The sequence below is a fragment of the Amphibalanus amphitrite genome, unplaced genomic scaffold (genome assembly GCF_019059575.1).
Source record: "Amphibalanus amphitrite isolate SeventyFive unplaced genomic scaffold, NRLGWU_Aamphi_draft 000144F_arrow, whole genome shotgun sequence".
In the NCBI taxonomy this organism is placed as follows: domain Eukaryota; kingdom Metazoa; phylum Arthropoda; class Thecostraca; order Balanomorpha; family Balanidae; genus Amphibalanus; species Amphibalanus amphitrite.
Window position 1 is genome coordinate 356031 of NW_024881639.1, and position 19973 is coordinate 376003.

Genomic DNA, 19973 nt, shown 5'->3' on the forward strand with positions numbered 1-19973 from the left:
CGACGCCTCGTAATCAAGTTGTTGATTACGTTTTGGTTGCAATCTACCGCCTCACGATTTTCAACTTGAATCATTCAAAGATTACACTTGTAGAGTGACTTCTTCTCTATCGGTCTTAAAATTTTCGTGCATCTCCGTAGACCCTGAATCGAGATTCGGCCGTTTTCGTGACGGGCTGCAAACATGACCAAATATGGGCATAAAATAATCATGAACTTGATTAATCAAGTTCTTGATTACCTCCCCGTAGTTTGCCCAACTGATTTACATTTGACATAATACCTCATCATTTGACGTGTGCTTATGCATGGTCAAGGTGCGGAAGTGAGGGGAAGCAAGGGGATGGTGTAGGGGTCTCTCATTGAGTTTTTGGGAAGAAGATAAACAATTCATTTTTCGTCCGTTTCCGAAAGGAATGAGGTTGTTGTGATGATGAGCAATTAAGTTGTTCATTCTTTTTGACCATGGGCAACAACCAAAGTCACGAACAAGATGTGTTGATGGCTTCATTGGCCAATAAACGTGAACTGGATATAAGCAAGAAGTTATCTCATTCTTCATATGTTAGAGTGAGTACCTACTGATAACTTTATCACTATCAGTCGGGCACACTGTGGTATTTCCGATCCATTTATGGAAACGTTTCCATTTTTGGAACAATGTTCCAAAAATGGATACGCCGTTTCCGAAAATAGAAACGATCTGTTCCATAAATGGAGACGCTGTGTGCATCGCTACCTTTAAAGCAAACTGGGCATTGATTGATGCAATTTGGCATGCGCAGGATGCCACCAATCGACAGCCAGCATTCTAGTTTATGTTCCTGTTCTCCGACTTTCCGATCAGAAAACCGAAAGTTGACGAACGAGGCGATGCTTATAACATGTTGACGTGATAAAAAATTCACACGTTTTTCTAATCGAAAATAATAACATTTATGAATGTTTTGAACAAAAAATAACGTTTTTAACAGACTACTGAAAGACTGACCCATTGATTGGAACAACCACATCACCGGGAACTTCAGTTTTTCATACATATTCACGCTGCGTTTTCCGGTGTACCAGCGGCCTGGTGGTCGTCAATCTTTGATTAAATCGCATAAAAGTTGTTGCAAAGCCCTATTTGGAGACTTAAGTGGGCATTTTATGATATTTCAAATGTGCTGAATATGATCGTAGGCTCGGATCAACGTAAATCTCCGTGCAAATACGTAAAAAGCAGGATGGAAATAAGGTCTGCACCGTCGTCACACCAAATACCGTCGTATTCTGACGATGAATTTTTTCATTCTAGTTCATGTGTAACATTGATATTAATTTTATATATTGAAATGATACCTACGCTTTATGTATTGCCCACTTTGGACCACATTTGTCCAGTAGTTTCTGGGAAATCTTAGTTTTAGTTGACTTTTGAATGTGCTCAAGTTGCGGCGCGTAATGTATTATTATCGAACCCGACGTCCAAGGTAACTGCCGAGAGCCGAGATGCTAAACCAGTCCCAAAACATCAAATTTTTAGTTGCATGTGAATTTTAAAAACACATTTAAGCTAAGTTTGCACACATTTGAACTTCAGCGTTTCTATTTTTGGAACATCGGCGTTTCCATTTTTGGAAACTAAGTCTCCATAAATGGATACGATTCAGGAGCATTTTAAAGACGTGAATTTTAATGCATACGACAGCTTTCCATGCAAGAAGACAAGTGCTTTTGGTGTATCTGAGCTTGTTTTACGCGAAACAGTTGTTATACATCGAATCCAGCCACCCTTGGCAAGAAAATGTGTGCGGAGATGTTAGCGTTTCTATTTATGGAACGAGCGTTTCCATTTTTGGAACAAAAGAGTAGTCAAAATTGGAAACGTTTCCAATAATAGAAACGTCTCCATAAATGAATCGGAGATACCACAGTGCGCCCGACTGTTATTGCGGATATCTTAACTTGCTAGTATGCGTGTGTCAGAGATGCTCAAAATTTACACTGTAGGACTGTAGGTTGATTTTTTGACTAGGTATCTTGATCTAGTGTCTTGTTTGCCTTATACAACAAAACTGAAAACATGGTGTGGTAAATGCTGGTTAAATGTTGATGCAAGAAAACTTGTGCTTGTCTGTTTGTAACATTTCACCAACTTCTAACAACTTGTGCTTACTTAACCTTACCTTACCGTATTCAGTTTGGGAATCAGAATTGAAAGTCATTAACAATGACTCATTATGCCAGCCAGGGGTGGGCCGTGGGGTCCCTGATCTCCTCAGACTCCATTGGCCATTGTCAAGTGATGGATGGTCATGAGCTTTCAAAAAAATGTACTGTGTATAGATTGGTCTCAATGGCAGTCTAAATCATGAGAATGGTGGAGCCCAGCTCCTGTACACATGGGGCAGGCTAGTTTGGGGGTCTCTTTAGTTGAGTCAAATGTGCTGCAGCCTGGTTGGATGCTTGAGCCTGACGGCTACGCGCCCTAATCCACGAAGGAGAGGAAGGTGCAGCCTGCCAGTCTGTGCCAGTGACATACTGAGTTATAACAACCTCTCAGTTCTCACACCATACTATGGTGGAGCCCACATATTGTACAGTTACACACAGGGAGGGCTGGGTGGGGAGCAGCAGGGTCTATACTCTATACCTCACAGATGCAGGCCATCTATTGAGGTGTTGTCGATTGTTTCTCACCACTCACCAGTCACTTAGGAAGGGTGTGCTGGGCTCAGCAACACAGTCACAGAGTCACATGGACATGGTGCATCAGCTTTAAAGTTACACTTGCACACACGCCTATCTCACAGCACAGCATCCATGGCAGAGCCTCCCTGTATCATGCAAGGCCGGGTATGCTGCAGAGTCTCTTACTACCAGGTCAATATGTGACACTAGCCATTCAGATGTTTTCAAATAATTTCAATTTTTCCATATTGTGACCATCCAAACTTTTATCATTATAGCTTGAGTAATTGGTGTGACCTGTGACCATATATGGTTATACCAGAGCTGCAGAGTCAAATCTACTCTGTAAGTTGTAACCCTGCTGTAAATGCTTATCCAAAACAGAAGTATAGCCCTAGCTGTGACAAGATCGGTTTTGTGGAGGTCAGCGAAAGCAAAACTTTCTAGCAGACAGCTGCCAAGCATGACCTTGAGCCATGTAATCCTGACTCCAACTCCAGAGTCCAGACAGAACTGTCGACCCTGATCGACTCTGACTCTGCATTTCTTTGTGCTTATTTGCACTTTAGCAAATGACTAATGGTTTTGAGGATTATCAGTAGTCGCCAAACAAAAAAGTGATGTTAGAGTCTTGTTCATGCACTATTGGTCTCAAGTTAAGGGCCCAGGTGACCTGTAGTTTTGATGCGGTGAATACCCATACCCTTACCCTCGCCCAGCCCACTCGAGTTGTGGCGAGGGTGAGGGTATTCACCACACCCGAACTACAGGTCGCCTGGGCCCTTATCTTGAGACCAATAGTACACACCTGGCTTACCAATCCTAATTTCGCAGCACACCCAAGGCGAGGACATCGAGGGCTGCCTCACCGATCTTCCCTGGGAAATTGTGGACGAGGTGTCTCTCTACGAGCGTGTCAATGTGTCATTCAACCTCATCACCACACTGCCCGTGGAGCTACCACTGCGGCTGCCACATCTTCAGCACCTCAACCTCAGTCACAACCGGATCAAGGAACTGCCTGAGAGCATCGCGCTCTTCTTCCACCTGGAAGAGCTGAATGTGTCGTTCAACCTGCTGTCGGCTTTGCCTCGCAACATCACAAACATGCGCAAACTCTGTGTGCTCGACATCTCGCACAACCAGTTCCAGCGGCTGCCGGACGACATCGGCGATATTCCTGGCCTGCAGAAGCTGAACGCCTCCCACAACCAGCTGTCGCTGCTGCCGACCTCCCTGGGCACCAGCCCCAGCCTGGACGTGCTGCTCGTCGACGGCAACAAGTTCCTGAGCACCATCTACGAGGCCGGCTCAGACAACGTGCTCGCTCAGCTGCGCGAGGCAGCGCCGGCACCGAGCGTGGCGCCGCCGGTGTCGGCGCAGGCCGTGTTCACGCGCCAGAACGCGCCGGCGCGCGGCCAGTTCGCCCAGCTGCAGGCGCAGAAGGTGGAGACGGGCCGGCGCACGCGCACGCCGCTGCTGCCGCCGTCGGGCGCCTCGCGGCTGGAGCCGGAGCGACTGCGGGACGCCGTGGTGGGCCTGCTGTACGGCGGCGCGCTAGGCGACGCGCTCGGCCTGGCCACGGACGGCCTGAGCGGCGACCAGTGCCGCTTCCACTACTCGGCCGAGTACACACTGGCCGACACGGTGCGGGACGAGCGGCGCGTGCGCTACAGGGACGGCGACTGGACCAGCAACACCGACCTCATGGTGAGTGGCCGAATGGAGCCGTGTGAGTCCACCTGTCGGCTGGATGATCCACCTCTGCTAAATTCAGTGCTGTACTTACGACCTATGCACGACAGGTCTTGTCTCTCTCTGTCTTGCTAGCTAGATTTCTTTGGTGATGGATAGCGTAGCCGTATTTGCCGTAGTGAGTTCATTATTTTACCGGAAGGTACAGCAGTTTCCTCGTCTGCCAGTACCCAGTAGCAACTAATTCTGCCGGCATCAGTTGAATGGCTGATACCAGACGATAATGCTAAACTCTGTCATAAGAGTCTGAGGCGCTGAGTTCTGTGATAATGTCTCCGTGTCTGGCGCGGCTGCTGACCGCCGGGTGCCGCCCGCGGTGTCCGACAGCTGGTGGCGCTCGACTCGCTGCTCCACTGGGGCGGCGTGCTCGACGAGCTGGACCTGGCGCAGCGGCTGCACAGCTGGCGAGAGCGCGGCCTGCCAGAGGTGGCCGACGCCCGCCGGCCGGCCGCAGACCTGCACGTGGTGCGGGCCATCGACACAGAGGGCTTCACAGAGTCGCCGCACGCGGCCGCACGCCGAGCCGCCGGCGTCGCCAGCTCGGCCAACAACAACCTGAGTCCGGCGCGGCCCGGCACCTCGGCGGCGGCGGCCGACGACGGCTGCCTGCCGATGGCCGTCATTTGCGGTGAGTGGCTGCGAACGATTAGGGGTCAATTACCAGACTAAGGATGGTGAATGCTGGTCTATGATCTAGATTCTAGACCCGTTTTTACATTGTTTAACCAAAGAAGTGGAGATATGTCGGAAACTGATTGTTGGGTGTTGTGATTACGCTGACTTTTCGCTTGCGTCACCACGCAACAGTAGAAAAAAGTATAGATAAATGATGTAATGTTGTTGCCGGCATTACCACAATGGCGTGTGACCGGACTCGCATGCCTCGTTGAACTTGCGTGGTCCATTCCTTGACAGGCATCCCGCGGTTCCACGACCTCTCTGAGGTGGCCGGTAACGCGCAGCGGGTCTGTTTGACCACACACGCGGCGCCCGTGTGCGTGGCGGCGTGTGTGGCGCTGGCGGCGCTGGTGGCGCAGCTGCTGCAGGGCGCCGCGTACTCTGCCGACCAGCTGGAGGAGGCGCTGCGCACGGCCGCCTCGCTGGCCGGAGAGTTCACGGCGGCGGAGGAGGAGCGGAAGGCCCTGGAACAGAGCCTGCTGGACACGGAGGGCGGCAGGTGAGACCGGCGCGGCGGAGCGGGCGGCCAGACCAGTGGGATCTGCTGATGAACTCGGAACTCGGAACTCGGAAAGCGTTCTGTGGTGACGTTCTGCTCTGCTGTTGAATCATTCACAGCCTGCTGAAAATTAAAGCCCTTTTGCTTACGATTCCTAGATACAACGTGCCTCCTCAGTCCTACGTTCATTCCGTGTTATAAATTCTGGACTGTCATTCTACTGCTCGGCGGGATCCCATGACATAGTCATCACTGAATGGACTCAGTATCCCAGGATTATGTTCATTGTCATTTCCTCCTTACAGCTGAGATGAAAATCGTCATGGGCCAGTGGTATCTCAGTAGTGTGTCCCCGTTTTCGATCGCTGCTGTCGGTGCCCTGTTGTGACCATCTCCTTGGGTGCCGGCAGTGTGGACCCGAGCGAAGGCGGCGTCCTGGCCACGCTGTCGGTGGCAGTCGCGGCGCTGCGGCTCGGCTACCGGCGCGAGGAGCGGTCGTCAGCCGCGGTTCCGCTCGACTGGCGCCGCCTGGTCACCCTGGTTACTCTGCAGGGCGGCCGGGCCAGCGTGCGGGGCACGCTGTGCGGCGCGCTGCTGGGAGCGCGCAGCGGCCTGGCCGGCCTGCCGGCGACACTGCTGTCCCAGCTACGGCCTGCACACACAGAGTACCTCAGCGGTAAGCTCAACAGCCTGCTGGACCTGATGGCGCTCTAGGAGCCGCTGAGGGCTGGCTGCCGTCAGACAAACTGCTGAGGGAATCGGGACTGATCGGAACCCGACTGAATTTGAGTGTCTACTGGGCTCGGTGAGGCATCCTTGTGTAGGTTTTGCAGGATCTTGATGCAGCTTGGTGAGTCTCTGAAGACGGGCTAACCGATTTGGTTGATCGGTTGGGCCGGCAGATAAAGAGAGTAGGTCAGTTTCATTATAGGGCTCAACACCAAACCTGGTCTGGGTGATAGCTTTGAGGCTAGACAAGCGACTGGTCTGCCTAGGACGGGAGCAGCTTTGTGGTTGTCAGTCAGTTTTGCTGAATGTTGTTGATATTCGTATGATTACAGCCCTTTTCACAATGGGCAAGTTGTTCGCCGAATATCGACTTCTGGGGCGTGGAGTCGTGGACAGATGTGTCTTCTTGTGATCCTATATGCGGCGCTGGGGGGACACATGAGTTAAGTAGGTTACTGCCGCTGTGTCAGCGGGCCAGCCACCTAGTGGGGCAGTTTCTGTCGGTATCCCGTCTAAAGGTAACGGCGCGCTGTGCCTTAGTAATGTCTGCCAGTGATTCGGTGTTGTTGGTGGTGTATCACTAACTACCGAACTATTTTTGTAAGGAGTAATTTTATACGATATATGGCCACGGGACTATGTGGGCCAACAGGGTGTCTTTTTCCGGGCAACAAGCTATGGGTTGTGAATGTTCCGAGTACAGAGTAATGTCCCGGCGATGCCAGTACGTTTGTACACACAGGATACCTGGAGCTACTGTGTTGGTATTGGGATCCGACAAAGTGAAGAGTGGGGATGCGACCGAAGCTAGGCTTTTCGAATTGGCCCGGCGATTTGCTGGCTGTGCAAAGCTGTACAATAGCGCAGCTTCCATCGCCTTGGTTGGGTGTTGTGCGTTGTTACTTTGTGGCGCGAATTGTTAACTTATTCTCCAGTATATGGACGTTGTTGGCATTGACTGAATATAGTCGGGGCGGGGCTGACTAATGTGTTCCATATTTAACTCAGCCTCTAGTTTTGTAGTTGGTGGCAGCTGAATGACGATGGTTTCACGAAGTTGTTCTTCTGTCATCTAAGCGGGCGCCGATAAACAACGCCTTTCGGGCACCCCTAAAACCAAAATATCACTTCATTTCGTCACCCTATCTCTCACCGTCCCTTCCAACCACTCTTCGGGAATCCTGTACGGAACGGTCGGCACGGAGCATATATTTCAACATCCGCTCCACGTACATATGTTCAACAATAGAGCCCGCCCCACCTGTTCAAGTGCACTGCAGCCCAGCAAACCCTGCCACGTACAAACACACATTGACGCGCAACCAGATAACGTTTCATACGACCGACCTGATCAAACGACCTCAGCATGTGGCAGACTCCGTCGGTGGCTCACCGCGTTGTACGGTGAAGTTGTACAGACGGCTTGCGCGTATACTGAGTGGAGACGCCACTCAGCTGCATCGGCAGTACTATTGTGATGCGAGTGGCGTCACACCTAGACAGTAAGCCGATTATGTCACCAACTCGCTAGGGCACGGAACAACTAGGTGAGCAGCACATCAAACTTCACGTCAGTCTTTAGTCGGGTGACATGTCAACCTACCACGCCCACAGGCTGGTGATAAAACTGGCGTAACAGCCACATAGCGTTGAAGGCACGTCATCATAGTTCTTGATGGTAAATACCGACATATTTGTCACCTGACACAAGTCCTTTCCCGTGCCACATAACGACTGTCCTGCGGCGCGCAGCACCACGGTTTCATTCAGCAGCTGACGGAGGGCGGCAGGCCGAGTCACCAGATGTGATGTTCACCGTGCGCCACACCTCACTGCCGTCACTGGTAACGCCACATTGTCGTAGTAATTACTCCGTGTCCTCCGCTCCCTCAGGGAGGGGCGGCAGCACTGTTCCGGTCACCAATGACCCCACACTGGTCACTCCATATCCTCGTCCTCATCTCCCTCAGGTAGCGCCGGCAGCGCGCCAGTCGCGCCACCCGGCCGGTACAGCGCCGCCGGTGCCGCCACGTGCGGGTCGTACGTCCACTTGGGGAAGACGCGCTTGTAGAGGTTCAGCAGGATCGTGTCCTGCGAGTTGATGGGCCCGTTGAACACCACCTTCATGTGTCCGTGCGTACCTGTCGGAGCGAGGTGGGGCGTCAGACGCGGGCCGAGCAAATTTTGTCGGAACGCCATGGGGACGCCAAGAATGAGGGATCTGGGATAACTGAGACCAAACCAGCAATGGTGAAAAAGCTGAAGTGAAAAGGCGCTGGGAGCAGTTCATAGACTAGTGCTTACCCAGAGGCTCCTTGATGTTTCCTCTCCGGCCGTACTTGGTCTTCAGTTCGATGGGCTTGAACCAGAGGATATCCTCCCGGTTGAAGAACATATACCTGCAAACGAAACACGTGGCCCGGTCAAAACATGCAGTCGTCTCCATGTTCCACTATGGCATATTCATCATTGAGCTTCCTACTTTATGTGGCTGTGAACCAACGCAAGTCAAAACCCTAGTGTAACGCCTCCGTCTCGCCCTCGGCCAATGTTGGAATTGTGAATTTTGGTCCCGGTCCCGGAAAATAAAATCTGTCCGGAGAACCGGCCAGCTTTTAGAACGCTCCACAGGAAAATCATATATTTGGCCTACTAAATGTGACATTTGTTAAAATGTGTTCTCTCAATGCTATAACTGCATGTTTTAGGCAAAATAATAGCAGTTTTTCATCGCATAGGCAGGAAGTTTAAGAGATTTCAGGTGCCGGAGTATACATTTGTAAAGGAGAACAAAATCGTTTGGACCCGATTGGGACCAGCAAAGGGCCTTATTTCCTACATTGCCCTCGGTCATTCGTTACCTGGCCACCGCCGAGCGTTTGTTGATCTTGAACGGGTGTCCGCTGAGTACCACGCGCTTGGTGACTATCCGGTCAGGGTTGACGGAGAGGATCGAACCGGTGGCCACCAGGTCCTGTCGGTGCCGGCCGAAACACAGCTGGTCAGTGGAGAGGTCGGTCGGAAGGGGGACACTCCGAACAAGCTCTCCGACAAACCGCACCGCAGTCAACCCCACACAATCATCAAAGCTATATATAGTTTGCGCGACCCCTCAGAGCCTGGCCTGGCTTCATATCCTTAAATCGGTGTGGGTTACTCAGCTCATTTTTTTTTTCGTCGATGTGACCATTCGGTCCATTTATGGCTTTCATCCCCGTCCTTCCATTCCGTACCTGATCCATGCTCCTTCATCCCGTACCTGGTTCCCGTCCCTGTCCCCTATTTCGTGCCTGGTGTCCACCCCTGTACCTCCGTCCCGTGCCCGGTTCCCGTCCCTGTCCCCTTCCTCCGTACCTGGTTTACAGTCCCTAATCTCCGGTCCCGTACCTGGTTTCCTTCCCTGTCCTCATGCAGCACCAGCACCGGAGCCGGTCCGTAGGTGATGGGGGCGAAGAACGTGGCCACCACGGCCTGGTCGGCGCGGAAGAACCGCTCCATCTGCGGCACACCACGAGATCAGACGAGGGGGTCAGACAGCGTGCTAACGAACAGCGGGGGGGGGGGGGAGGTTGACATTAGCAACAGATATTTATCAGACGCTCATAAGATACAAGTCAATAGTCTATATAGTCCAGACGCCGTAGTTTTAAACTCGGCGCTACCTTGTGCTTGTCTCCGTTGGTGTGCTGGCTGAAGATGGGCGCCGCGCCGAACCGCCGGAAGCCCACGTGGAAGATGAGCCTCTCCTTGGCGCGGATGGGCCGCTGGTGACCGGCCGAGTGGCGCTGCAGCACGCAGTTGATCACAGACATCTTCTGCTCGTGGGCCAGCAGTCCGAACAGCACTAGCGGCGCCGCCGGGTCCCGGCTGAGCCACAGGTGCGAAGGCACCGACACCAGCTTCACGGTGACGTACTGGCCCGGCTGTAATTGGGGGCGGGGTTAGCTGGTCACGGGACGGTACAACGACCCTTCACAGTGACATACTGGCCCGGCTGTAATTGGGGGATAGGTCAGCTCAGGGGACAGAGCGGGGACCAGCTTCACAGTGACGTACTGGCCCGGCTGTAATTGGGGGAGGAGTCACGTCAGATCGGGTCAAGCAAGTCGAGAGACGTCGACCAATGACGCTGCCTGATGATGACGATTATTTGTGATTTTTGAGTGCCCGGAATTCAGAGTTGACATCTGACCTGCACCGCCGCGGCTAATCAGTCTCGGCACCATCCCGATACACACACACCCATTGCCGTCCTCCCGCCACTCCGCCCCTCTGCCCCCCGCTGTCCTCTCACCTGGGCACCATCGGTCTCCTCTTTGAGTGCCTGGCGCCGCGTGCGCTCAAAGTTGGCGAACTGGAAGCAGCGGGCGTACTCTGCCGGCAGGTTCTCCTTGGGGTCCCAGGAAGAGCCGCGGAACGACGCCAGGCCGCGGTACTTCTGGAACCGCACCCGGGCCGGCACCTCTTTGGGCGTGTCAATCTCGTCCGGGAACATCTCGTCTTCACGCGCCTCTGTCGCAAAACGATGGCACCAGTCAGACACAAACAGCGGTATATAACAACAGACAAGATACCGCCAGCTGATTAACCAGACGGCAGACACTGTTAGGCACTGACGAACGTCGCAAGATGCCGTAAGACACTGTCAGATATGACCCGGTCACCCGATATCGCCCGATGCTACCAAACAATGTTACATGATGCCCGAAACTGCCATAATGCTGTCAATGTCGTTAAATGCAGCTGGCCGACACCGTTCCACAGTCGATAAGTGGGTAACAGACGTCCTCTGTAATTATTGTCAAGCGGGGACAATCACACACTCGGCATCACCTCGTCTTCGATGACTCGTCCCCGTCATCGTCAGCTAATGTTAGATACGTGTCTGACCTTTGATGCGTTTGAGCGTGGCCTCCTCCTCGTCCATGTCCATGTCGCGGTCGTACTTGTCGTCGTCGACGGGCGCCTCGGAGACGGTGGCCGTTTCGGCCGCGTCTCCCGTCTCCTCTCCGTCGGAGGCCGGCTCGTCGGCGGCCGCCGGGCCCGCCTCGCCGCCCTCCTCGTCACACGACATACCGTCGTCGGAGTCGGAAGCGCCCACTTCCTCGCCGTCTGTGGAGCGGGGGAAGAGGAAGGACAGGTCATATCACTGGCGCCCACTTCCTCACCGTCTGTGGAGCGGGGGCAAAATAGTTTCGTAGGACCGGAGCCTGTCCACTCAATGCTCGTAGGCGACTGACACACCCGCTCCCCTAGGAGAAGGGGAGTCGCACTAACCGCTGTCGATGATCCAGGCCGCCTGGTACTCGGACATTCCCTTGGGCACGCGCTTCTTGCGCGCCACCTTGTTCAGTGTCTCGGCGTCCCTGAGCGCGTCATCCTCCGGCCACGGATCGTCGCCATCCATGTCGTCATCGGGCACGTTCTCAGATTGCAGCGACTCCTGGCGGCGGCAACGGACGGGCGCAGGTGCGGTCAGGTGGGTAGGGGTGAGGCCAGGGTGGGAAGGGATGCAACCAAAAGGGCACCAGTATGGCCATGCAGTAGTACTCTGGGATAGGTGGTGAGGCAGGGAGATGACCGGGTGTAGCCGCCCTGAGTGGCGAGTTCGGAACGGCTCTGCACCGTCTCCCCAGTCTTTAACATAACCTACTATGGACGTCAAACCCCTTGAGACCCTACTTTTTTGCGATAATTTTTAAATGCGTCAACTCTTGTTGACAATATTCTGGCAATGTGTGTTTCAGAACCTGCCGAAACTTTTATTACTAAGGTATTTTGACGCCAAACGATTATGAACGGTACTTCTCATTCACTCGTAATGTTAAATTTCACGGAACGAAATTGCTGTTTGGGTAGAGGCTACGCGCTCATTGGGCGGAGCCACGTAATGACGTCAGCGCTAAGCTCCGCCCTACCCCTCCGGCGCTCCTTGCCCGGCGACCGCTCACTCGCGTCTCTCGCTCCATTCAGGCTTGATGGTGGGCGGTAGCTGGTAGCGGAAGCGGGCGCTGGTAGATGACATTAAGAGCAGATGGCGCTGGTGGCGGGGCTCGAGTGTGGCCGAGCGCAAGCCTCTGCCCGGGCCTGAATTGACCTTAGCATTACGAGTGAATGAGAAGTACCTTTCATAATCATTTGGCGTCAAAATACCTTAGTAATAAAAGTTTCGGCAGGTTCTGAAACACACATTGCCAGAATATTGTCAACAAGAGTTGACGCATTTAAAAATTATCGCAAAAAAGTAGGGTCTCAAGGGGTTTGACGTCCATAGTAGTCTGGCAAGGTCTCCAACTGACCTGTGAGGTGGGTCTGTAGGCTGTGACTGACCTGTATGGTAGGGGATGGTCTGGTCTGTGACTGACCAGTGTCATGTGTGGTCTGTAATTGACCAGGGTGGCGGGTCTGTGATCTGTGACTGACCTGTGTTTGGTCTGATCTGTACACTGTAACTGACCTGGGTGGCGGGGTCGGCGCGGCTCAGCACCGTCTCGCCGGCCTCGGTCATAGCCTGATCGGCGTCGGGCCGTCGCCGCACCGTCAGCGGGTGCGGGTCGCTGGGCGCCGTGATCTCCGACATCTGGAAGTCACCCCAGCCGCTGACGTGCACCAGCCGGCTGGCGGAGAGCGGCCGCCGGCCCCGCAGGTAGCCGGACACCGACAGCGTGCCGTAGCCAGCCTGCGCAGAGAGCACACTGGTTGGTAACGCGCAGTCCGCGAGGACGCAACAAAGCCTAATCTCGCTGAAACGGACATCAGTTACTATGGTTCAACTTCCAGAGGAATGATCTAGAAGAACAGACGGAATTCAATAGGAGATGCTAAGGAACTCATAATCTCCTGATCTGTTCAGATTGTAGTGTAATCCCAACTGACCTGCTGCGGGATCGGATGCCCTATCTCTCCCCACTGGCCGGCTGAGGGTCCTCAGTGTCCCCCCCCCTCCCCATTGAACCGCTGCGGGTCCGGAGTGCACCTCCACCCCCCCCCCCCACACACACACACACAGACCTGCTGCGGGTCCGGCGTGAACTCGAGCCGCTCGGCCAGCAGGTGGGGCCGCCGCTCGCGGAAGGTGACCGGCCGCAGTCGGCCGCTGCTCAGGTGGTGCAGCAGCGCGGCCGCGTCCGACGGCGCCGACAGGGCCTGCAGCCGACAGTCGCGACCGGCGAACCACCGCTCCAGCTGCTTCTGGATCGCCTTCTTGGCCTCGCTCTGACGCTGGCGAAAATTACGGACGGCGTCATTCACACAGCGGGCTCCATGATCACGTGAGGCACATACACCATACTGGATCATGAAAAACAGTCGCAAGAACAGTTGCAAACTGAACGTCTTAAAACTTTGGAACAAGTTCATTCCAGGACGGCGAGGGCTGACAGAGCCTCTAACGCCGTTTTCATTTGACAGGGGCTGCAGTAAGTCACCATTCCTAGCTGTCCCTAAACTACCCCACCACTGACCTTTGGCGTGGCCTCGCTCAGCCCGAGCACGGCCTGCGCGCACGAGGAGACGCCGTGCGCGAACACAGCCGACAAGAGCCGCGTGCCGGCCTCGTCAGCGCCATCCGGAGCGAGCAGGAAGAGCACTGCGTCCGCCACCTTGGCCGCGTCCAGCACGGCGTACAGGTCTCCGGCGGGCGGGCAGAGCAGCGCCACGCGCTTCTTCAGGCGCGGCACACTGCCGACGGCGGGCCAGGGACCGGTCAGGGCGGAGAGCAGGCCACTCGCCACGGACAAGAAACGTGTGACAGAGACTGAGAGACTCGCACCATCACCATAAAAATACAATGTATGAGACACCTACAGCTCTGCACTGCAACTGAACAGTGACCGTATATGTATAAATAACACTAATAACAAAACTGATGGTAACACCTGGCAGTGGTGTTTCAGAGCCAGAGGATCGCAACAGAGATGTACCTCTTCCCAGCCAGTCCCCCAGATTGTCGCTCGCTGACCTGATGTGGGTGACGCCCTGTTCGGAGCGGGTGACGGTGACGTCGGGGTCGGCGGCCGTCAGCAGGCGGAGCGCCGACTGGGCGGCGGCCGCCTGGTGCAGCGCCACCACGGCCACCAGCAGCGGCGGCGTGTCGGCCGTGCCGCGCCACCGGCCGCGCTGCAGCGCCTCCCGGCGCTTGTTGTCGCGCAGCTGGCGCGCCAGCAGCCGGCGCTCATGGCGCTTCTGCTCGTGCTGCTTCCGCCGGGTGAGCGCCTTCAGCTGAACCTTGCCTGTGAGTCAGCGTCGCGTCACACCATGTCAGTGTCAGCTGTTCGGCATGTGGTCCAAGGTTCATCACATATCAGTTCAATCTTCAAGTGAAGTAAGGATTCTTCTTGAGACAAAGTGTGTCATATATACCACCACAAAAATAAAGGAAAGATAATATAAATGAAGTGACTTAAGCAGGATCAGTTCATTTTCAATGAAAAAAGAATGTTGCTGATATTATGACAGCAACACTATGGGTAGGATGCACTAAAATGTATATGATAATGTGAAAGCAGACCAGACATAACTTACCCTTGCTGATGTTGTCTAGAGACCTGTTGCTCTTATGTCTCCCAGTCTTATGTTGTTTATTTTGCTGTTTCAAATTTGATGCTCTATGAGAATGCATTTTTCAAGTTTTAAATTACCTGTAAATAATTGAATTTAATGTTTAATCAGCTTACTTCTAGCAAACAGCATCAGTTATGATCTAGACATATTCTCAGATTCCCTCCCAATGGTTAGATTGATATTCATTCCTTGCCAGTTGCTACACTTTCCATTGATTAAGATTGGTTAGGAACCAGGTCCAAGATGCTAGATGTACCTACCTACCCAGGTACTCATATGCATTACACAAGATACCACTTTTGCACATTTATTCACCACATTTACTGATCACCACTCACCAGTTGTAAGCAATATTCCAACAAAACATGTCTTTCAGTATAACAAAACAACTGAGCAGACCTTGAGTAACCAAGTATGAGGTATGAAGAAGGGAACTCATGTAAAGAGATTACAATATAGTCATTCTCTATACATTATTACGGTCATCATTATACTATAGTCATATAGTCATAGTCAAAATGAAATGTGTGAAGTAAGATTAGTCATGAATTGATTATCACTAATCTTATTTCACACATTTCATTCTTAGATTCCCAGGCTATCTGAGTATTGCAAATCTTGGCAGGCAAAATTTAACAGTATTACAAACAATTAACAAAACATATCATGATTATTGATTCATATTAAAGCCACTGACAAGTGACACTCTGCTCGTTCTAGAAAAAGGAAGGATATTATGTTTTTGTGGTGTTTTGTACCCTAAATTTTAGTTAATAAAAGATTCATTAACCCGCGCCGTGCTGGTGGCCTGAACTTTCCGCCGAGTGCTGGGGGGGGGGGGCGTTTTCACGCCCCCCCCCGTCTAACTCGGCTCCTGGGCCACGTAGCGACACGCGGTAAGCGGCAATCGAAAGAGCGTCAAAAATAAGGACGAAAACACTTCGGTCATTTTTTGGGTCAGGTCAAAGGTCAGGTCACCAGAGGTCACCAAAGGTAAAATGTTGACTATTTCAACATTTTGGAAACTGCCAACGGCTATCTCGGGAACCGATAGAGCTACAGCGCCGCGGAAAAGCGCATTCGATAGCCCTTTTACAGACCTTTCTGAGTAATGTTCTCAGATTTGACCTCGGGTCAACGGTTTAGCCTCCAGAGGGCAAAAACTCCAAAAATAGCCGTTTTTACGAAAAACGTTTTTTCGTCAATAACTTTTGACTCATAAGCGCCATGACATTACTTTTGCCAGCATCGTGTTCCTCTCGTCGAGACGCGTCGAATGAACTATTCGTTGACCTTGAAAGGTCATTTTGAAAATTTGACCTCAGGTCAAGGTCATGACCTGACCGAAAAGGGTCATGTTGCATATCAGTCGATCCGTATCGTCGAGCTGAACACATCTGACGTGTTTTCACCGCTCTAGCACGTCTCTATCAAAAGTTATAGCCAAAAAACTGCTGGCGACCGTTCATGACCTGAGATGACCTCAGGGGCACACAGAGGGGTCACAGGTGCATTTTTCCTATTCAGTGTGTCATGTTTACCTATGAACCGATGTTTGAGAGCGTTTTGAACGATATTCGTCCAAAAGAGGCGCATTTCAATTTTCTCCCATTGACTTATAATGGAGAGGTCGCAAAATTGACCTGACCTTAGGTCACAGATATCAAAAATCCGAGATATACATTTTATACATACTGTTACTCATATCAATCGCTGAAAGTTTCAAAGTGATCGTTCAGTCGGTGTAGCTATAGCGAGCCTTTGAACTTTTTCTGAGGTAAGGTCACTTGACGTGACCTGGTGACCTGACCTTGAACGGCCTAGGTCTGAAATTTTCACAACATGTGCGGAAATGATGTAGGAACACGTGTACCAAAAACGGCGGCGCGCAGCGCCGCCGTTTTTGAGATATTCGCGAAAAACCTGAGGGGGGGGGGGGCGTAAAAACGCCCCCCCCCAGCACGGCGCGGGTTAACTTTTGAATAGTTCCAGGGTTACTTTTACAGGAAAAGTTGAGAGGGGGAATAAAGTTCGGGGCAAAGGCGGATCCAGGGGCATCTGAAAGGGGGGTGGGCGGCAATACCATTAGGGTTTTCGTTAGGATGGAGCCCGCAGAACCTTACCTACCCCCAAATCCTATTCTTTCCTCGGTTTTCAGCCACTTTATTTTGGAAGGTTGCCAAAAAATAATTTTGCTAAAAAATATACGCACCTACCTTGGCTGTAAGGGGCGGGGGAGGTCCCAACTTGACTGCGCCCTTGCAAATGCCAATCAGTAGTATCAACCTATCAGTGGTATCAATAACTAGTAGGTATACCCCGGCCAAACATTAGGTAACGCCTTTCTAAAGAGAGAGGTTAATCTGCGCCCTGATTGGAGGTCATTTTGGCCCCCATGTGGGTTTTCTTGAAAAGCGAAAAACGGCGCGCCGCCAAATTTTTAGTACCTTACCGGGCATCAATTTGAAACCTTCGCACAAAATTTCAAGTCTTAGGTCACCTTAGGTCAGGAGTAATTGATGTCAAACTGTTCGAGCAAAAATGAGCAAAAAACATGAAATTCTTAAACGCTCACAAAAGCTACAGTTAACGAGCAATTCCAAAGTTCTTTGTGTGGTCGTGTATGTAGAGAAACGACGGCGCTACAAAACTGCAACCTCTACAACTACAAGGTGGGCAGTGATATCCGAACAAAAACTAATGAAGCACAAAACTTGAATTATTACTATTAGTATTAGTGAGCAGTGAAAGTTCCATTGGGAAAGCCGGCTGTGATGAGGTACATTTTTTTTGCGCCCTGCTCTGCATGCAAAGCAGATGAACGTGAATGCTGCATAAAGAGAAAAGTCATTTATTACTCAAAGCTTTGATGCCTATGGGACAAAAATAACGTTGTTTTTCCTTCAATGATTCCGGTTTGGAGGATGGTTAAACACGGCCATTGTCATATTGGGACAAAAATTTTAGATGTCTGGCCTTGGCGTCGATGAAAAAGTGAAAATAATCGTGAATAAATGGGTCGTTTCTGAGAAAGAACACAGAATATAAAAGGGGGTCCAAAAGGGGGTCACCTTCTTTTTGCGTCAAAGGAGGGGCCATGGCCCATTGCCCCCCTCCCCCTGTATCCACCCTTGGTTCGGAGAGGTAATCCCGTCCCCCGCCGGTTTCTACGCCGACGCCTGTACCGATATGTCAGTGATTGCGAAAAGACGGAAGAGACAAGACAAGAGACGGTCCCACTGACTATCCGATCGGTATCGGGTCAAATCTGGAGTTCCTGCTGCACTGAACGTAAAATGGTTGGATGGAACCGAAAATTGAAAATTAATAATTATCTTAACGCCAGCAACGTTGATTGATGACGAGAATCTGATTAACGATGACTATACAGGGTGATTTTTTTTACTTGTTAAAAAGTAATGAGGTTTAGTGGCGTCAAAATGCAAATATACCTATGCTGTAAAATTATATACCAGCATGACGAGCATTCTGGGACATTTTGATTTCATGCAGACACGATGTGAAGGAACGTCCATCGTGTATTTTACTTGTGCTTGAAGTTACCCCCTCTCTCACCGACACGAATCAGCCCGCCTGAGCACGTGTTGAACAGCACCATGGACTCCCATGCTCATTAGGCGGACTGAAAAGGTTCCTATCACCCATTTTCAGCTCTGCCAGATATTTCCAATGTTTTCTTGTTATATCTGCCATACCTGGGTCCAAAAACTAGAAGTCTAGAAAGGGCAGGTCGGGGATTTTGCTACTGGCGGCCCTGGTGGTGTCTGATTCGCTGTTTTTGTTTCTCCCTGAAGACTGATTCTTCAGAGGATGCACATACGCCAGATGGACCGTTTGAAGGTTATTTATGACTACAAGCTTGTTCGTGCATTATTTAACGTCTTTCTGAGGTATCCCCTTGATGATCGTATGCTTCGAACTGCCTCAATGCTTCAAAATCATCGTTTTGTGTCGTTCCTTACTGAACGGCGGTGGACCATGCGTGCCCGATTGGTGGGACATTTTCAGGCTCCACTGGGGCCGAGGCCTTCGGTTAAAAGGGACAAATCATGACACCATACAAAATGTCCTAGATTTATCTATCACGTGCATTGCTTTTTTGCACAAGATTTTTCGATTTAGGGACCACCATTGACGTTTACTTTTTAACAGTTAAAAAAAATCACCCTGTAGAATCTGAATAGCGAATTGATTGAAAATGGGCTCCAAAATAAATTTGAAAGGGGGAAATTCCCCCTTCCCTCCCTAGCCGTTCAGACACGATTTGAAAGGGGGAGCGGAATTTTCGAAGGGGGGAAATTCCCCTCTTCCCCCCCTTTAAAAGTAACCCTGCCTATAACTAATGTAAAAGTTAATGGTTTTTAACTTTTTTTCTAGAACGATATTACAAAAAAATGCAAAACCGCAAATAATGCATGCAGACAACGCATAGTGTAGCTTGGCCTTCAGTTCAAGCCTATCTCAATCATTCTCATAAGTATAGGTCAAGGTTTGAACTCCACAGAACCTCAATTCTTATTATTAATATCAACCTCAAATCATCAACCTCAAGCCAATTAACTGGTTCTACAGGTGATGATGTACACAAATTCTATGCATGCAACCAATATGGTAAAATATTAACAGCCATTGACACAAAACACAAATGTAGGTATCATTGAATTTGTGAAAGACAAATCAAGAGTAAGGTTCTGTTTTGCAGTTGACACGGAATATGGCACAGCCGCTACAGAAAAAATGCAGAACGATATAGGGAAAAAATGAAAATACTTACTCTGAAAATCATTAAATATATACGCAGCGCTTGTAAGCTCCCACACAAACAAGCACACGAATCAACATGGGAAACACAAGAAATTTGTGTAACACGTGGTTGGCGCTTGCAGCATACAGCATATTGTCTTGCCTGCGCAAGAAGTGTAATAAATTGTAAGGTTACATGTTGTAAGGGTTAAGCGTTTTATACTTTTTATTTCGGTAGTTTTATGTTTTTCATTATCTACTACATTAAAAAGTGATTAACTTGTGCTAATGTATTTACAGTTTAATATTTGCTT

At 51.0% G+C, this 19973-nt stretch overlaps 2 protein-coding genes across 3 annotated transcripts; one reads left to right on the forward strand and one right to left on the reverse strand.

Moving 5' to 3' along the window:
• The first annotated feature begins 316 nt into the window (after positions 1 to 316).
• Positions 317 to 7316, forward strand: LOC122382636. Its single transcript, XM_043368220.1, has 5 exons — positions 317 to 569; positions 3507 to 4382; positions 4755 to 5055; positions 5343 to 5604; positions 6015 to 7316. The coding sequence occupies exons 1-5, from the start codon at positions 465 to 467 to the stop codon at positions 6316 to 6318; spliced, it is 1848 nt and encodes a 615-aa protein (XP_043224155.1). The 5' UTR covers positions 317 to 464; the 3' UTR covers positions 6319 to 7316.
• A 205-nt stretch (positions 7317 to 7521) lies between these two features.
• Positions 7522 to 19812, reverse strand: LOC122382637 (pre-rRNA-processing protein TSR1 homolog). Of its 2 annotated transcripts, none has more exons than XM_043368221.1 (14): positions 19691 to 19812; positions 14857 to 14972; positions 14294 to 14564; positions 13797 to 14013; positions 13345 to 13554; positions 12791 to 13012; positions 11611 to 11776; positions 11224 to 11445; positions 10628 to 10845; positions 9996 to 10256; positions 9721 to 9831; positions 9195 to 9307; positions 8638 to 8732; positions 7522 to 8474 (listed from the first exon to the last, which is right to left on the reverse strand). In XM_043368221.1, the coding sequence occupies exons 2-14, from the start codon at positions 14951 to 14953 to the stop codon at positions 8272 to 8274; spliced, it is 2406 nt and encodes an 801-aa protein (XP_043224156.1). In that variant the 5' UTR covers positions 14954 to 14972; positions 19691 to 19812; the 3' UTR covers positions 7522 to 8271. The 2 variants fall into 2 exon arrangements, with proteins under 2 accessions (XP_043224156.1, XP_043224157.1); XM_043368222.1 differs by lacking the exon at positions 19691 to 19812 and adding an exon at positions 15234 to 15317.
• Positions 19813 to 19973: the final 161 nt, after the last annotated feature.